General features: G+C 54.8%; 3 protein-coding genes across 9 annotated transcripts in view; 1 reads left to right on the forward strand and 2 right to left on the reverse strand.

Moving 5' to 3' along the window:
- KLHDC3 (kelch domain containing 3) lies at window positions 1–10,503 on the reverse strand. 3 transcript variants are annotated; one of them, XM_087857114.1, is made up of 15 exons: window positions 10,338–10,503; window positions 7,780–7,992; window positions 7,427–7,603; window positions 7,153–7,268; window positions 6,899–6,970; window positions 6,560–6,773; window positions 6,396–6,482; window positions 6,145–6,253; window positions 5,945–6,018; window positions 5,746–5,824; window positions 1,825–1,891; window positions 1,646–1,750; window positions 1,208–1,282; window positions 980–1,097; window positions 1–538 (listed from the first exon to the last, which is right to left on the reverse strand). In XM_087857114.1, the coding sequence occupies exons 2-15, from the start codon at window positions 7,931–7,933 to the stop codon at window positions 402–404; spliced, it is 1,584 nt and encodes a 527-aa protein (XP_087713240.1). In that variant the 5' UTR covers window positions 7,934–7,992; window positions 10,338–10,503; the 3' UTR covers window positions 1–401. The 3 variants fall into 3 exon arrangements, with proteins under 3 accessions (XP_087713240.1, XP_087713239.1, XP_045656779.1); XM_045800823.2 differs by lacking the exons at window positions 1–538; window positions 980–1,097; window positions 1,208–1,282; window positions 1,646–1,750; window positions 1,825–1,891 and adding an exon at window positions 3,987–4,618 and having other exon boundaries at window positions 10,338–10,493; XM_087857113.1 differs by lacking the exons at window positions 5,746–5,824; window positions 5,945–6,018; window positions 6,145–6,253; ... (5 more) ...; window positions 7,780–7,992; window positions 10,338–10,503 and adding exons at window positions 2,558–2,705; window positions 3,564–3,708.
- On the forward strand, window positions 8,551–12,453 carry MEA1 (male-enhanced antigen 1). 5 transcript variants are annotated; one of them, XM_087857116.1, is made up of 4 exons: window positions 8,551–8,739; window positions 11,286–11,566; window positions 11,652–11,754; window positions 12,057–12,453. In XM_087857116.1, exons 2-4 carry the CDS (start codon window positions 11,297–11,299, stop codon window positions 12,206–12,208), a joined length of 525 nt encoding a protein of 174 aa, XP_087713242.1. In that variant the 5' UTR covers window positions 8,551–8,739; window positions 11,286–11,296; the 3' UTR covers window positions 12,209–12,453. The 5 variants fall into 5 exon arrangements, with proteins under 5 accessions (XP_087713242.1, XP_045656751.2, XP_045656768.1 ...); XM_045800795.2 differs by lacking the exon at window positions 8,551–8,739 and adding an exon at window positions 10,662–10,771; XM_045800812.2 differs by lacking the exon at window positions 8,551–8,739 and adding an exon at window positions 10,671–10,800.
- Window positions 12,335–15,356, reverse strand: part of PPP2R5D (protein phosphatase 2 regulatory subunit B'delta) — a 21,059-nt gene continuing 18,037 nt past the window's right edge. The window contains exons 11-16 of the mRNA XM_045800773.2: window positions 15,057–15,227; window positions 14,826–14,953; window positions 14,106–14,207; window positions 13,930–14,002; window positions 13,669–13,785; window positions 12,335–13,525 (exon numbers count right to left, since the gene is read on the reverse strand). Coding sequence (XP_045656729.2) covers window positions 13,388–13,525; window positions 13,669–13,785; window positions 13,930–14,002; window positions 14,106–14,207; window positions 14,826–14,953; window positions 15,057–15,227 — 729 coding nt within the window. The 3' untranslated portion in view covers window positions 12,335–13,387. The remainder of the gene's footprint in view (window positions 13,526–13,668; window positions 13,786–13,929; window positions 14,003–14,105; window positions 14,208–14,825; window positions 14,954–15,056; window positions 15,228–15,356) is intronic.

The following is a 15,356-nucleotide window of genomic DNA, read 5'->3' on the forward strand; positions in this document are numbered from 1 at the left end:
TAAAAAGTGACAGGAATGTTTATGAATTGGCTCTTACATAAAGTCCCAGCCCTAGGGAGCCATCCACAGACTTCATGGCCTTCACCAGCCTTAAGATCACTCACTGGCCCTTTCTCTTCTATACCACAATCACTGGTTTAAAGCAAGGATGGGAGGACTGGAGAACACGATGAACCAGATCCAAGCGGGGGAAGTGTGGCATAGCACAAGGTTGAGCGCCTCTTCTTGTCCAACCCTGGGGCAGTCCAAGAGCCCTCTAGTCGTCTTTGAGCCAATCCAGCTCAAGGGCAGTTATGATCCTTGCCCTTGAATGGACAAGAACCAGAACAGGCCAAGCCCAAGTCTGTCCCCACAGATCCATTTCTCACTGGGGCAGTGGCAGAGCTCAGGACAATTCCTTATTACTCTTTGCTCAAGGGGAGATGTCTCCGGTCCTTGCCTGCATTTCGGCGCCTCTTTCGACTCAAGAAGCTCTCTAGCTTCTTGCTGCGTTTCAGCTCCTTGAACTTCTCAGCTAGGACCAACTGGCGCTGCTCAGCTAGAGGACAGGGAGAAAGGAGGCTGCTGAGCAAAGGACAAGGCACTCTTCCCTTTCCCCAGGTCTGTACCTCTCAAGCACTTTGCTGGGATACATGCCTCGGTTGGAGTGCACTGGCGAGTGCAGCACGTGGTTTTGTCTATGATTCCGTGCTTTCTCTATTACACCAACTGTGAGCTCCTTCTGTGTGCCCGGCCCAGCATATGGAGGGGAGCCAGGAGAGAAGTAAAGGTAACCCTCCTTGCCCATAATCTATACTTAGGGAGACGAGAATAGTTACAAATAACTCCTCCCTACCACTTCTACTTTCCTCCAACTTCCCATGGCATCCAGCCTTCTCGCCTCCCTTAGGGAGCCCATGGACCCCCAACACAGTATGCTGCATCTATGGCCCCTGAAGCCCATCCCTGTAACCAGCCTGCAACAGCTGCGCCCACTCACATCTCTTCAGGAAGTACGGCCGATGGCCCTGCTGGGCCCGAGCCCTCTGCTCCTGCTTCAGGGCCAGGCGCAGCTCCTGTTGCCGCTTGCGCTCCTGCTGCGCCATTTCTTGCTGCTCCTGAGAAGCGAGGAGGAGGTGGGTGAGATGGGTGGGCGGCAGGGACGGGCAGCACCTCCTGGCTGCCCTGACCTGTTCTCACCGCCCACGTGCAGTTCTGAGCCCCTCACCATCCTCTGAAGCAGCTGCTGCAGTTTCTCATGCTCCGGCCCCGAACGGTGCTTCTTCAACTGCCTTTTCACGAGCTCCACAGCGCAAAATGAATACGATGGTTAGCAGTCTGCACACGTTGGCTGAAATTCTGTGCCAAGCATTATTCTAAGAGGTTCACGTATGTTAATGCAAACAACACTCTGAGACATGAATTCCTATTATCTCCTTTTATGATTAGAAAACTGCGAAGTTAAGGAACTTACAGTGGTCACACAGCTGGTCAACTAATGAGCCAGGATTTGAATACAGGAAGCAAATTAGGGAGCATTAAATCAGTTAAGGAGAAATAAATCTACCCACCACTATGCTCCCTGTTCCCCTCTGCCCGACTCTCTAACTTGTACCCTAGTTTCCCACCCCTCGGAATCTCCATGAGCCAGTCTCATGTTCCACACCTCTTTCTCTTTGGCTCGGATGTCATTCAGGAATTCATATGTTTTGTCAAACACCTCAGGATTATATTCGCCTGACAGATCATCAAAGCGGGGGTCCCGGGCTACCTTTGGAGAGAAAAAAACAGTATAAAAGAACTGTTCAGTCTTCCCTGAGACATTTCCTCCTGCCTCTTCCTCACCTTCTTACTGATGGGGACAACTTGACGCAAAAATGGCACCCGGACCTTGGCTGACATTTCCAGAGGCCTACGGAGAAATTAAAGGACATGTCTAGGGTCTCCAGTCTTTTTTTTTTTTTTTAAGATTTTGTTTTTTTATTTTTTGAGACACACACACACACACACACAGAATGTGCATGAGCAGGGGGAGAGGCGGAGGGAGAGGATCTTAAGCAGGCTCCATGCCCAGTTTGAGAGCCTGATGCGGGGCTCAATCTCATGACCCTGAGATCATGACCTGCGCCAAAATCAAGAGTCGGGCACTTAACTGACTTAGCCACCCAAGAGCCCCAGATTTTATTTTTTTGTTAAGATTTTGTTTATGTATTTGAAAGACAAAGTGAGAGAGAGAGCCCAAGTGGGGGACAGGGAGAAGTAGGCTCCCCGCCTAGCAGAGAACCCAATGTGGGGCTTGATCCCAGGGCACAGGGATCATGACCTAGGCTGAAGGCAGACGCTTAACCAACTGAGCCACCAAGGGCACCTCCCCCCCTCAGATTTTATTTTTCAGTAATCTCTACACCCATGTGGGGCTCGAACTCACAACCCTGAGATCAAGAGTTGCATGTTCTACCAAGCCAGCCAGGTGCCCCAGGGTCTCCAATCGTAATCAAAGGCCTCCAACATAAGAATTCAGACACCTACTCAAGGTCCCAGGTATTCTCCAGTTCCTGGAGCAGGGCTTGCTCCTCACCTGTGCTTATCTGCAACACATGCATTTTGGACACGTGATCTAGAACCTTGCTTCTTAGAACTGTTTCCAGCTGCCAACTGTTTGTATGTCTTAATCCCCAGTTGGTCCTGCAATTCCAACAGCTCTTCAAATGGTATGTTAGATGTGTCTGTGGAAGAAGGGGTGGGGACACAACTCAGCACAGCATCTCCCAGTGCTGTGGAGACCTCATCCCACTCTCATTCCTTAGGTAACTGACCTTTCCAATATCCCCATCAGACCAATCACTACAGGCCCCAGATATACTTAGGTCCTTCAAACTGTTGCTCAAATGTCACCTACTCAGGGAGGCCTTCTCTGACTACTTAAAATTGCAACCCCTCTCCTGCTTTCTCTCCATAGCCCTTATAAACTTTGGGAAAAACTGAGATATAATTCACATATCATAGAATTCACCCTTAAAAATACACAATCCCATGCTCTGTTGCCTTTTAATGTTATTTACTTTTTTGGTGGGGGTCATCCTTTCTGAAAGGTATGAGAACAGGATTTCTTTTAAAGATTTTAATTTTAAGTAATCTTGACACCCAACGTGGAGCTTGAACTGACAACTCCGAGATCCTGCTCTGGCCACTGAGCCAGCCAGGCGCCCCGAGAACAGGACTTTTTGATTGCTTTATTCACCGCTGTAACTACAGCAGCTAGAACACCCTGCACACGGTAGATTTTCAACAAATGTTGGACAAATTGGTGAACCCTGACCTACTAACCCTTCCCCAGCAACCCATGCCTCTCCTGATCGGCTGTACTTTTACCCATGCGTTTTCTCCCTGCGGAAAACCCTCATCCTCCTCTTCAGCAACTGCCCAGGATCTCCTAACCCAGGAAGCGCCCCCTCACTGCCCAACGCGTCGGGCGCTCCCCACAGTGGTCTCTTCAGAGAACTTGGCAATCTCACGGTGACTGCGCCGCCACCGGCCCTTCCCCCCGCCCCCCGGCGCCCCTCGGCCCGGCACCGGGCCCTCACCCTTCCGCAAGTCCCCGGCGTCCTCCCCGCTGCCCCGGGCCCCGCGGGGAGACCCGGCGGCCGCCGCGGCGCGGGAACGCTCCCTCGGCATTGGCTCCGGCTCGTGGGACGCGGCGGCACCGAATGGCGCTACTTCCGCCCTAGCGGTTCCGGCCCCGCCTCTTCCGGCCTCACCGGGAGGCCGCGTCTGCGCAACGCGGGCGCTGAAAGGGCGCGACCCGCGGGCGGGCGAGCGCCCACTCGAGATAATGTCGCCACCTCTTTGTCGCATGGCGCTGGATTCCTCGCTCAAGAGAAACCAGGGCCAGGCCTTGGCGGTATTTGGTTTCCTTTCGTTCTTGGCGGAGAAGCCAGCACCTCAGCACCCTGCCCCTTTGCAAGCTTCTGCCATCCACTCCCATCGTATTCCACAAAAACAGATCACACGTTTAGAGATTTTTTTTTAATTCATTTTTATAAAATCTGAGCTGGCTGGGAGCGTCAGGGAACAGCAACAGCTCAGGGAAGGGTGGGATTATCTGCTGGTCCTCGTCTCCCAGGTGAGGGAGAAGGAGGTTTCATGGCAACAGTTGCAACTCCTCTCAGCTCCCAATCGATGCTCATGGCTCAAGCGGGGGAGGGGGTGGAAACAAGGGTGGGGGGAAGCTCCTGAGGCTCAGACACTGCTTGCTTCTCCCTTATCCCCATTTCCTTCGCTTCCCGGCAGAGCCTGGCTGGCCTGGGGCAGAGCAGAGGCCCAGGAGCAGTTGGAAGGAGGTGTATGGGACAGAGCACCAAGGGGAAGGGGCCCTCGGCCCACGGGGGGAGGGATCTCGCCCTCCCCCCTACAGCTCCCCACTGAGTTCACAGCACAGGAAACACCTCTAGTCCAACAACTCCACGCAGAGGTATACCGAGTCCAGGGTCCAAAGGGGCAGGCAGGTGAGGGATGGGAAGGGGCAGTGAAGAGAATAGCAGGCTCAGGAAGGGAGGCGGCAGCAACTTTCTCCTACCCATGGGAGGAAACGATGGGGCGACTGATATTGCTGTTGGTGGTCATGGCATTCAGCTCCCACCTGGAAGAACAACGACAGGCAGAAAGGACAGATGGGGGGAGCCTCCACCCCCAAGGCCAGAATTGCTCAAACAAAGCTATGAACACACCAGTCCCTTCAACATCCTACAGCTCAACCACGTACAGCCACCTCCTTCCTTAGGGCCTTACTAATAAGTTTAACAATCAGGCCCCACCCACCACCGAATCCAGTATCACCCACTCCTCCGCCCGCAAGCTCACGTAGACTTCCTGTCTATGTTTCCGTGTGTGTGCTTGTGCCCAACATCTGGAAAAAATCATCTGTGTACAAAGCTGAGTAAACTTCCCAACCTACCTTTGATCCTCTGCTCAGATCCAAACAAGAATGCCCATTTTTGCTCTCCACTCCTATCCCTTTAAAGGGCCTGACTCAGCTCTCCTAGGCTTCTAGAAGCCTTCCCCGCCCCTCCCACCACATAAAAATTAAATCCCTTTTTTCCCCTGTCTTTTTTGACAGTTCTCTCCGTCTACAAAGACTTACCACGTACCTCCTTATGCCAAGACCCTCACTACAATCTACTTGGTATGAGGTACTTGTGCCTGTGTCAATCCTGAGCCAGCCTAGGATCCATCAGTTCAGCCTCGAACACTCTGTGTCACCGAATGCTGAACACACACACCCTCTCAGCGAGTATGAAACTGAACTGATACAAGGAGAGGGAAGTGTCCAGAATGACCCCGGAAAACACAAACGCCAAATAACTTTTGGCGCTTGATTTGGACCTAAGAATGGAATTCAAAGGGAAGTAGCTAGGAAAGACCTCCCTTAATTCTGGAACTAATGTGATCCAAAGATTCCTAAACTTGTTGGTACTTTGCAACTAACTTTAAAGATTTAATCTTTCTCAGCATGTTAAAAGCAACCAAACAGGCTCAGGATTCAAGAAGTGATGCTTCTGAGCTTGGTTTGAAACACGTTTTTTTTTCCATATAATTTACCCACCTGCTAATTTTGAATCTCCTTCCCTTTCACTCTCCATAGGTACACTGTATCTCCAACAGAACAAAAACCTCTGTCCCCTCTATACCGAGACCAAGCTCAACAGATCATGCCTGTGCTACCCACTCACCCGCAACCAAGCCTTCCTCTCCAACCACTCCCTGTACCTGATGTCATGGGGCAAACAGGACTGGTCCAGGTTATACTGAATCACGGCCAGTTTACACAGAGTCTTCAGACTAGGGCCTTTAAAGGAGAAGTCAGAGGGGGAGATGGTCAGAGCCAAGCAAAGGGTCTAGTCCTGAATGTCACCACCCAAAGCCAGGGACCCTGTGGCAGCAGCACTCTGGGAATCCGTGTACTTACTAAAGTCCAAAATGTGTAAGTCAGAATGATCTATGAGGTCAAATTCATCTCCCAAACCTTCCTCAGGAGATGGACTGTAGGGATCAAAAAAGAGATGAAGGAAGGAGGAAAGACTACCCATGAGACCCTTTTGCTCAAACGCCTCCCATGCAGTCACAGACCTGGGCCCTTCCCTGAGGCCTCCCTACTTTCCTCCTAACCTGGTACCCCCGAAGAGAACAATCTTGTCACCAACAATACAGCAGCACTGGCGCCGGCGGGGACACGGCCCCTTCCCCTTCGGTTCAATCTTCTTCCAGGTAAAGGACACTGAAGAGAAGTTTATATGGAGGTTTAATACCTTCCCAGTCCGGATACCCTCTCCACCCCCCACCCTCACCCTCTTAGAACTTTTTTTTTCCCTCCCCCATCAATTGCTCCTTGTTTTCCCCCTAAAAGCAGTGCTCTGTACCAGGGTTAAACTTCCAGAGGTCATGGAAGTGCCGGTTCAGCCTTGCATTATAGCCACCGAAGATGTACAGCTCCCCATTGTAGCCAACTGGAAGGAGAGAGGAATGTGGAGTCTGAGGACGACAGATGGGAACGGGGACCCCACAGGGACAACCAGACACTCACAGGCCGAGTGGCTCCGGCGGCCCTCGGGCAGCACCGGAGTGGGCGGACAGTCTAGCCAGGCCTCAGTCCTGGTGTCAAAGACACGGATGCGGTTGCAGTAAATCTCGTTGTTGGAATGGAACGGCCCAAAGCGGTCGGCACGGCCCCCAAAGACATACATGTGACTGCCCAGCATTGTGGCCGAGTGGAAGTCCCTCCAGCGTGCAGGATTGCCCTGGGCAGGAGCAGAGAGATGAGAGGGAGGGGTCAACATGGAGGCTAGGAGGGGATCTGCTCTCACTGAGCTTCTTATGATTTCTTCAATTGATGGTAAGGATCTGGGAGGAAGAAAGGGCAGACCTTTGTACAGATAAGGGTCCATGTCATGGTGCTGGTATCCAGCTTGTGAATGTCATTGGAAAAGCAGTCCGCCTGAGTGGGAAGAGAAAGGAAGTGAAGAAAGGAATAAAACATGGGATCAGTGGTCACTGTCTGCCCCTCCACCTGTGCCCTCAAAACCTGCGAACAAGTCAAAGCCTCCTATTCCACGACCCTCAGTTTCCCTTCCTCTTTCTCATTCCCACCCTAAACCTCTAGTTTCCTCCCAGACATACCAGCTGCTCATAGCCCCCGAAAATGTACATGGTCTTGCCCAGGACACAAGCTGAATGTCCATCCCGGGCTCCAGGAACTGTTCCTGACACTCGGGGTGTGGACCACTTGTGAGTATCTGAAAGAGAGGAAGGATGGGCCAGGTAAGCAACCTCTGAAGCGCCCTCCTCAACTCTGGGGTGCCCTATTCCCAGCCGCCTCAGCCCACACCGTTCCCCGCCCACTTCCCCGAGGCATCATTTGGCAGAACACAGCCTCTCTGAGACCCGTACTCACTGACATCAAAGGCATAAAGCACATTGCAGGCTCCTTCGGTGTCATTCCGCCCGCCCCAAAGGAAGACCGTGTCATCGATGAGGACGGTTGAGTGTCCATACCGCATGTAGGGTACCACAGGAGCCTGCCCACGGACGGCAGGCCTCACTGGGGGCAGCTTTGTCCAACGCAAGGACACTGTGGGCACAGTTCTGCTCAGCCCTGGAAAGCTCCCTTCAGGCTGCTCACTTTTCCCAAACCAGATATTCATTCCCCCATCCCTTCGGACCCTGGGGACCACCACCAAACCTCATTCAGCTACCCGTTCCCCTCCCTGATGTGGGTACCCAGGGATGGTCCCAACATGAGCTTACCTGCATTGAAAATGTGCACATCAATCTGACGCAGTGTTTCATAGTCTTCACCAGAGCAGTAGCCCCCGAAGGAGTACACCCGGTGCCCAACGGCCACTGCGGCATGGTTCACCCTGCGGGGCCCGCCCTCCAGGTGCACTGTCCACCGTAACATCCCCTGGGTCACTGGTTACAGCAACATGCCCCCCCGGCACGGCCTGCTGCCTCTGCTACCTGCACACAAGTTAGGGCCACGGGCTCCTCAGGCAAGGCCTTTGTCTGGCTCACCGCGACTCTGCCCAGGACCAGCCCTTGACTCCAAGTGTCACCCTGGTGGCCCCCCCACACCACCCCTCCAAAGCTCAGGTGGCTGGCCCTGGCCCACGGGAGCTGCAGAGGTCAGAGAACTTGCCCTGGACCTGTGTTCTCCAACAGCCAAGGGTGGGGCTGCTCTGACCTGAATGACAGCTCAGAATTTGCTGATCGAGGCCTCAGCATGGTCATACTAATTCACTCATGGAGGCCCCATCGCGTCCCTGGCCTGGCACGAGCTCCAAGTGCCCCCCACCCCCCATCCCCCACCCTCCTTCCCAAGGCAGTGCATTCTCTTGTCTCTCTGGCTCTGCTCCGCTTACTGCCACCTCTCTAAGAATCTCTGCTCTTTAAGGTGGGGAAAGGGATCTCAAAATACTCAGGGCTATTAATAGCCCAGCCAACCCCAATCCGGTCCATTGAAAGCTGGCATTGGTGCTTCAAAGCAGAAAAGCTTTTAGGCCTTTAGAGTGAAACAATCCCCCTATCCAGGACAGCGTGGGATTGATTCAGGGCAGGGGCCTCCATGGAAGGTTAGCCCCTCACAGGGAGCTCCTGTCAAGCTGAGCTGTTGTCATTAGGGTCATCCAGGGCCCCTCACAGGCACTCGGAGTTCCTTTGACAGCTGTGCCTGGTATACTGCCAAGACTAGGAACTTAAGCCAGAAAGGTATGTGTCTGCTGGGGACTGAGGGGGTGGGGTGGGGGTGAAGAGGAGGGGTTTTCTCCTCCTGCTACTTTCCCAACTCTGCTATTGTAAGGATAAACAAGCTATTTTAGCGGTTCTTTTCCCACTTGGATCCCTGAAAGGGGGATGGGGTAGGGGGGCATTACAAAAGAGAAAGAAGGGGCACCTGGGTGGCTCAGTCAGTTAAGTGGCTGCCTTAGCCCTGCTTTGGTGTCGGGCTCCCTACCTGGTGGGGAGTCTGCTTCTCCCTCTCCCTCTGCCCCTCTCCCCACTCATGATCCCACTCTCTCTCATAAATAAATAAAATCTTTAAAAAAGAGAAAGAAAGGAAGGAAACAAACAAAAAATGCCCTTGGACAGGACAAGAAATAGACCCCGTCATGACCTGCCAACCTAGTGATAACGGGTACATTTGAAGGCTCTGTCAGACAAATGCTCTTCCAACTGGTATTGCCTTCGCTGGCAGGCACCTGCTGGGTTTGAGTGGATCATCTGCTCCCTGTTCAAAGAAACCCTGGCAGAGGGAAGAGACTGACAGAACCTCAGACACAGAGAAAGCAAGTAAGGGAGGCCCCTTGAAAGAAAGAGACATGGCTTTCAGCTAGCTTGCCAGCCCCCCTCCCCCTTCAACCTCCCTCAACCCCCCCATCCCATGCTTTAAATAGCCAGCCTGCCAAACTTGAAATAGCCCCAGCAGGAAACCGCTCTCACTTCATTATTCCTGTCCTCAACCCAACAGATTTTGGATCTGGGCTTGCGGGGAGATAGGAGGTTGAAGGGTTTATTTCATCTTCCCTCATAGCTTCTACTCCCCGCTTCAGCTGTGTCAAGGTAAAGTAAAGAATTCACAGGGGAAGAGAGAAGCAATTCCATCCAAAGGTGGACAGAATCGTAGCTTCTTCCAAGGACACTCAAACTCATGGAGAAAAGCCCCCACTGTCTCAGGGGCCCCGCTTATCTCTGGGTCTCCTGGATCCCTCATCATTGCTGCATTCTCAAGCTTCTTCCATTCCCTTCATGTACATACCCCCTCCCTGGTCTCTTGCCATGTTCACTCCCCATTTCTGGCCCTTCTTGATCTCCTGAGAGCTTTGCAGTTTTCTCCTTTTTCCTTCTCCCCCCCGCACCAAGCTCCACCCCGACAGCCCTCCATTTTCCCTCTTCCACTAAGGGGGAAAAAAGCTAATATTCACTGACCCCTTTCGGCGAGGGATATTCCTCACTCTACATGACGCTATCCCTGTCTTCTTCCAGTCACTCCAACCTCCCCTCCCCCACAATACTAGACCCTCCCCGCCTTTTCTTCCATTATCTTCAGCTTCCCCTTCTCCTCATAGCCCAGTCTTCCTTCCAATTCCCTTCAGTGCCTCCGCCAGCCACCAGGTCTCCTCCACCCATTTCCTCACCATCCTCCCCCAGCCCTTCTTTCCCCATTAACACTCTCCTTTCCCATCATCCCCCTAGTTCCCTCCCCACCCCCACCTCATCACTCTCAGGCCCCTCCCCCACGACTCCAGATCCAGGTATGGGCGACCCCAGCCCCTCCAATTTTCCTTGTCCCTCAACCCATCCCGGGCTACCTGCCAGGCCGGGCCGGGGCGGGGCCGCGGGTCCTCGCGCTACCTGCAGTCTAGAACCCGTTGCGCGCCAACCGACACCTCGGTCCCCAACGAGATAAACACAGTCAGGCTCGGTCCTTCCGGCGGGCAGCCGTTTGCGCACGTGCAGTCGGAGCTTAGTTCCCGAAGCCTACCGGGACTTGTAGTCCACGGGTTTCCGGAGGGTCTTGAGGGGCCGAGGAGTGGGCCGGAGGCGAAGGAGATTGTGCGCATGTGCGTATATGTGTCAAAACCCGTAGGGGTCACTGGGTAATGTAGTCCTTTGTTGTCGGGGCAGGGGATGGCGGAGGCGGGGCAAGGGGCGTACTCCTCGTCCTCGTTCGCGTCAATCATGAACACGGGGCGGGGCGGGAGGACCAGGCGCCCGACTACGTCCTGCCCTGCCGGAAGTGGAGGTGCGGGTTCAGCCGCGGGCTCGGAGCGGGTGAGGCGCGCGGAAACACCGGCGCCGAGAATCGGTGGGGGCGGGTGGCGGACGCCGCACCTGGGGCCATTTGAGGGGATCCCCTGGGGCCCGAAGGGTGTTTGTCAGGCGGTACAGAAGGGAACCCCTTGGAGAGGGGAGAAGGGGGAGGGTACGCCCTGTCTAGGGGAGCTTGTTTGGCGACCCGGAGCTCCCAAGTCGGGGGGTAGGGGAGGGCGGGGTTCTGGACGGAGTGTGTTTTGGCTGGTGGCGCGGACTCCGTTTGGGCTGTTATTTAAGAATTGGCAGAGTTAAGTCGGGTGGGCCTCGGTTAAAGGTATGAGTCGATTTAAAAGGTGGAGGGCCCAGGAGAGGGTGGGGTGCAGGAAGCTTGGGAGCGTTTGAATGTTTTGCGGACCCAGGAGACCACAAGGAACTGGATGAAGGGCTGAAGGTGGACCTAAATTTCATTCGATCCCTATCCTTCTGCCTCCCTGTTCTTGCAGCCCCTGCCCGGATGGCAGCAGTAGTTCTAGGGGGAGACACCATGGGCCCCGAGCGTATCTTCCCCAATCAGACTGAGGAACTAGGGCCGCACCAGGGCCCTACGGAAGGCACTGGGGATTGGAGCAGCGAGGAGCCTGAGGAAGAGCAGGAGGAAACGGGGGCAGGCCCAGCTGGCTACTCCTATCAGCCCCTGAACCAAGATCCTGAACAAGACGAGGTGGAGCTGGCACCGGTGGGGGATGGAGAAGATGTAGTTGCTGATATTCAGGATCGGATCCAGGTATGGCGGAGGAGGCACTGCTCTGGCCAGGTGAAGCTGGGATCCCTGAAGGGCTGGCCCTGAACTGTCTTCTCTGGCTCTGCAGGCCCTGGGGCTTCATTTGCCAGACCCACCATTAGAGAGCGAGGATGAAGAGGAGGAGGGAGCTACAGGATTGAGTAACCACAGCTCTATTCCCATGGACCCAGGTAAAGAGAGCATTCTTTCATTTTGGAATAATGATGGAGGAAAGGGACTGGTCAGACCCAGTAAAGGGAAGTCACGGAGGAACAGCCGGTTCCTAAAACAAGTTTGTAATCTAAGATTCTACAGACTCCAGAATCCAGGTAAAATGCTATTGTGCTGGACTTGGGTGATGGGCAGGCTTGCCTGGAAATAACAAGATGGATTTGGTCACCTTCCTAGCCCAAGGGTTATGGGTTAACTCAAAGAATGGAGAGCAGAGCTGGTCCCACAGTTTCTATCCCCTGACCATTCTCTGTGATTTCAGAACATGTGGAGCTGGTGAAAAGGACGATGGCTGGAGTAAGCTTGCCTGCGCCAGGAGTTCCTGCCTGGGCTCGGGAGATATCAGATGCCCAGTGGGAAGATGTGGTACAGAAGGCCCTCCAAGCCCGGCAGGGGGCCCCAGCCTGGAAGTGACTACCCTGCGAGCTGCCTTACCTCCCTGCATTCCAGGCCAGAACCAGCACAGGACTGAACACATCCCTGGTTGTAACGTCCATCTCCATCTTTCCCATCTGCTTTTCACATCAAGGCAAATCAGACTTCTTCTCAGAGACCCACTTTATTCAGTTCTGTACATATGGGGACATCGGCCCAAGCCCAACCCATCTTAGCATGTATCACTCTGTGGAGAATAAAGCACCCTATGTACACAGCCAAAAGCTGCACTGCCTGTGCCCCTGGAACCTGGGTCTGGCCCTCCTCAGCCCCTTGCCCCGCCAAGGTGTCCGAAAGGGACAAATGGGGGCCTGCCCATCATCAGCACAAACAAGGAAATAAATAGGTGTTGGGGGAGCCATGCTTGGGGCACTGCTCCCTCCTAGCTTTGGGAACCAACAGCACAGGAAAGCAGTCAGCCCCAGGGTGGTCCCTGCCATGTCTGTGATCCCAGGGCTGCTGCTCATCAAAGAGGGGGCACAGGGTAGGGTATTTGTTCACCCCCTTCTCTTGGTCCATCCGGGCCCTGTATTCATCACCTATTGTCCATAGCCTATGCTTTTCTCCTTTTGACCTCCCATGTTCTCTTGGTCAGGCAGGGGGTAAGAGAAAATAATTCAACCCCATCAGCCTGCACACTGCTGGGGCTGGGGGCCTACTTGTGCCTTTTGGGGGTTGGCTCCCCTCCAGCTACTCCAGGGGCCAATGGGGCTTGACATAACTTTGGTGAGAGCCATCTCCTGCTGCTCCCTATATGCTTCTGCAGGGGAGGGAGAGAAGGAAGGACACCTGGAGTTCAAATGAGGAGAAAGGGAAGGGGAGAGGAGCCTATGTATTCCTGTGTGTATTTCTCAGAGCAGCCTCAGGTCGCTGTGGGGTTAGGAGCAGGAGGGGGACAGACATCCCCAAGTTGTCTGAGCACGGAGGACCTCAGTGCTCAGCCTGTCTGTACTAGCCACAGGGAGGCATGAACACATTTGGGGGAGAAGAGGGACCATTGTGTGAGGGTCCCCGCTTCAAGTGCCGCATCCCCTCCCTAGAGTAGCTAGAGAGGCACTGCTTTGCCCCAAGTCAGCCAGTGGGGAGCAGAGGGTGGAGGGCCAGGGCAGCGTCCCAGGGCTGAGTGGGCTGTGGCCCTGTGGTAGGATGGCAAGGGGGTCAGAGAGCCTCCTGGCTGGCAGTTAGGAACTCTTCCGCCCGCTTGTGGGCCTCCAGCGCCTTGATGGTGTACACGTCCTGGGGCAGCTCTGACTTCCGCCGCAGCAGCACCTTCTCCTTCTTGATGTCCTTCAGCATCTGTGTGTGGGTGCGGGGAAGGTGAGGGATGCTGACCAACTCCCAACAGGTTCTGTGGTTTCCTCCCCTTATTCCTTGGCTCCCGTCTCCCCTCCCTTCCGGAGCTCTTACTTCTGCTCCCCACTCCCTCTGTGCCTTCCCACCTGCACGGCCTCTGTCTCCACTGTCCTCTTCAGAAGCTGGATGTCCTCTGCCGTGGGGGTCTCTGTCTCCATCGAGTATACAGGAGGCAGTGGTGGCGGGGCTCGAAACATGGGATACTGACAAGAAAGGAGAGCCGCGGGCAGGCGCTGAGAGCCACTTCAGAAGCTGCTGGACCTGTCTGCTTCCTGTGCCTCCTCAGACAAACCCTCCCTCAGCCACATGGGGCCCCGGAGTTCAGGGCAGTGGCGGCAAAACCTCACCTGGGGATTAAGTCGGGCCAGCTCCTCGATCTTTTGCCACATCTCTTCTCTTTCCTTCATTCGGAACCGGCCCCTGAGGGAGCAAGGACGGGGTGGAGCGGGGGAGGTGGGCTTGAGAGAGAAGCAAAGGGGCCCGGGGGGTGAAGACGGAAGCCCCCAGGTAGAGAGACACTCACTTCTGTTTCTCTGCCTTGTACTGTTGTGTGCAGTCATCGAACAGCTTCTGGTTCATCTCCATAAACAGCTTCAGCGCGTTGTATATCAGCCCATGGATTGTCCTGCCGCCAGGAAGAAGGGTCCGGTGTAGGAGGCCTCACGGACACCGAGGGCAGTGCCAGGACCCCAGTCGGCTCTCTCCTGGGAGGGGTCTCTGCTAAGGGTTTTCACAGACCTCTGCGGTGTAAGCTGCTCTCTCTAGCCAAGTCATGTGACTGGAGACCGCCATTTCAGGGCCTTTATAGCTAACAGTCCGCCTGTCTATCCTTGGCCTCCCATGCTCCAAGACCTACCTTCTTCCCACCACTTCCTAGCCTCTGGCCGGCTCCCAGCAGCACTTGCGTTCAGCACGAAAGCCTCTACAACACTGGGATTCAGCACATGCTAAAAAGATCACATGGGCTTCTCGGAGCACGGCATTAGGTCTCCAAAGCTGCAGACTATCTGGCCGCGAGAAAGGGTCCAAGTCCGCTCTGCTAGATGGTACCACAGCCCTGTCTCACACACCGGCCTCCTCCCGGGCAGGTCCTCAAGGGCCCATCAGCGTGCAGTGGGCGCCAGCCGCCCCTGCCCCCGCCCCGCTCGGTGACCAGATGAGGCCACTGGCTCTTCAGTTCTCCCACACCCTCACAGGCTCCAAAACCAGAGTCCCACCGCCCAACCCTGCCCCAGCCCCATACTTGTTCCAGTGGCTCTTGGAGTTCCTGTAGAGGGCAGGGAACATGATGGGGAGGACTCGGGCGGCATTGTCACTTATCAGGCTCATGATGTACTCATTGTTCCAGTAATAGAGGGCACGCTCCGCCACCTGGTGGGGACAGGTGGGACTCAGCAGGGATACGGGTCGCTCTGCTGGAAACCCTCCTCGGTTTCTGGGAGGCGGGACGGGGCTGTGCTGGTCTGAGTCTCACCTGGAAATGGGGGCTGGAGACACACTTGGCAAGCTGGCGGAAGAGTGGTTCCATCACTTTGCTGAACTCTGAAGGTTCAATGACATCCAGAATCTCCTCGAGCTCATTCAGGAACATGACTTCTTTGGGGCTGTGGGTCTTGGGCCAGAACTTGAGAAGTCCTACAATCACCTGTGAGAAGAACAGGACATGGGGAGAAAATTCTCCCTCAACACCTGCCTGCTTCTGCCGGAAGTCTTCCTGCCCTTTCTCCCCACCCTGGTGGGCACAGCTTGGGTGCCCCCCGCCAACTGCTCACGT

Source organism: Ursus americanus, chromosome 29 (genome assembly GCF_024610735.1).
Source record: "Ursus americanus isolate L20-20 chromosome 29, mUrsAme1.1.p, whole genome shotgun sequence".
Classification (NCBI taxonomy): domain Eukaryota; kingdom Metazoa; phylum Chordata; class Mammalia; order Carnivora; family Ursidae; genus Ursus; species Ursus americanus.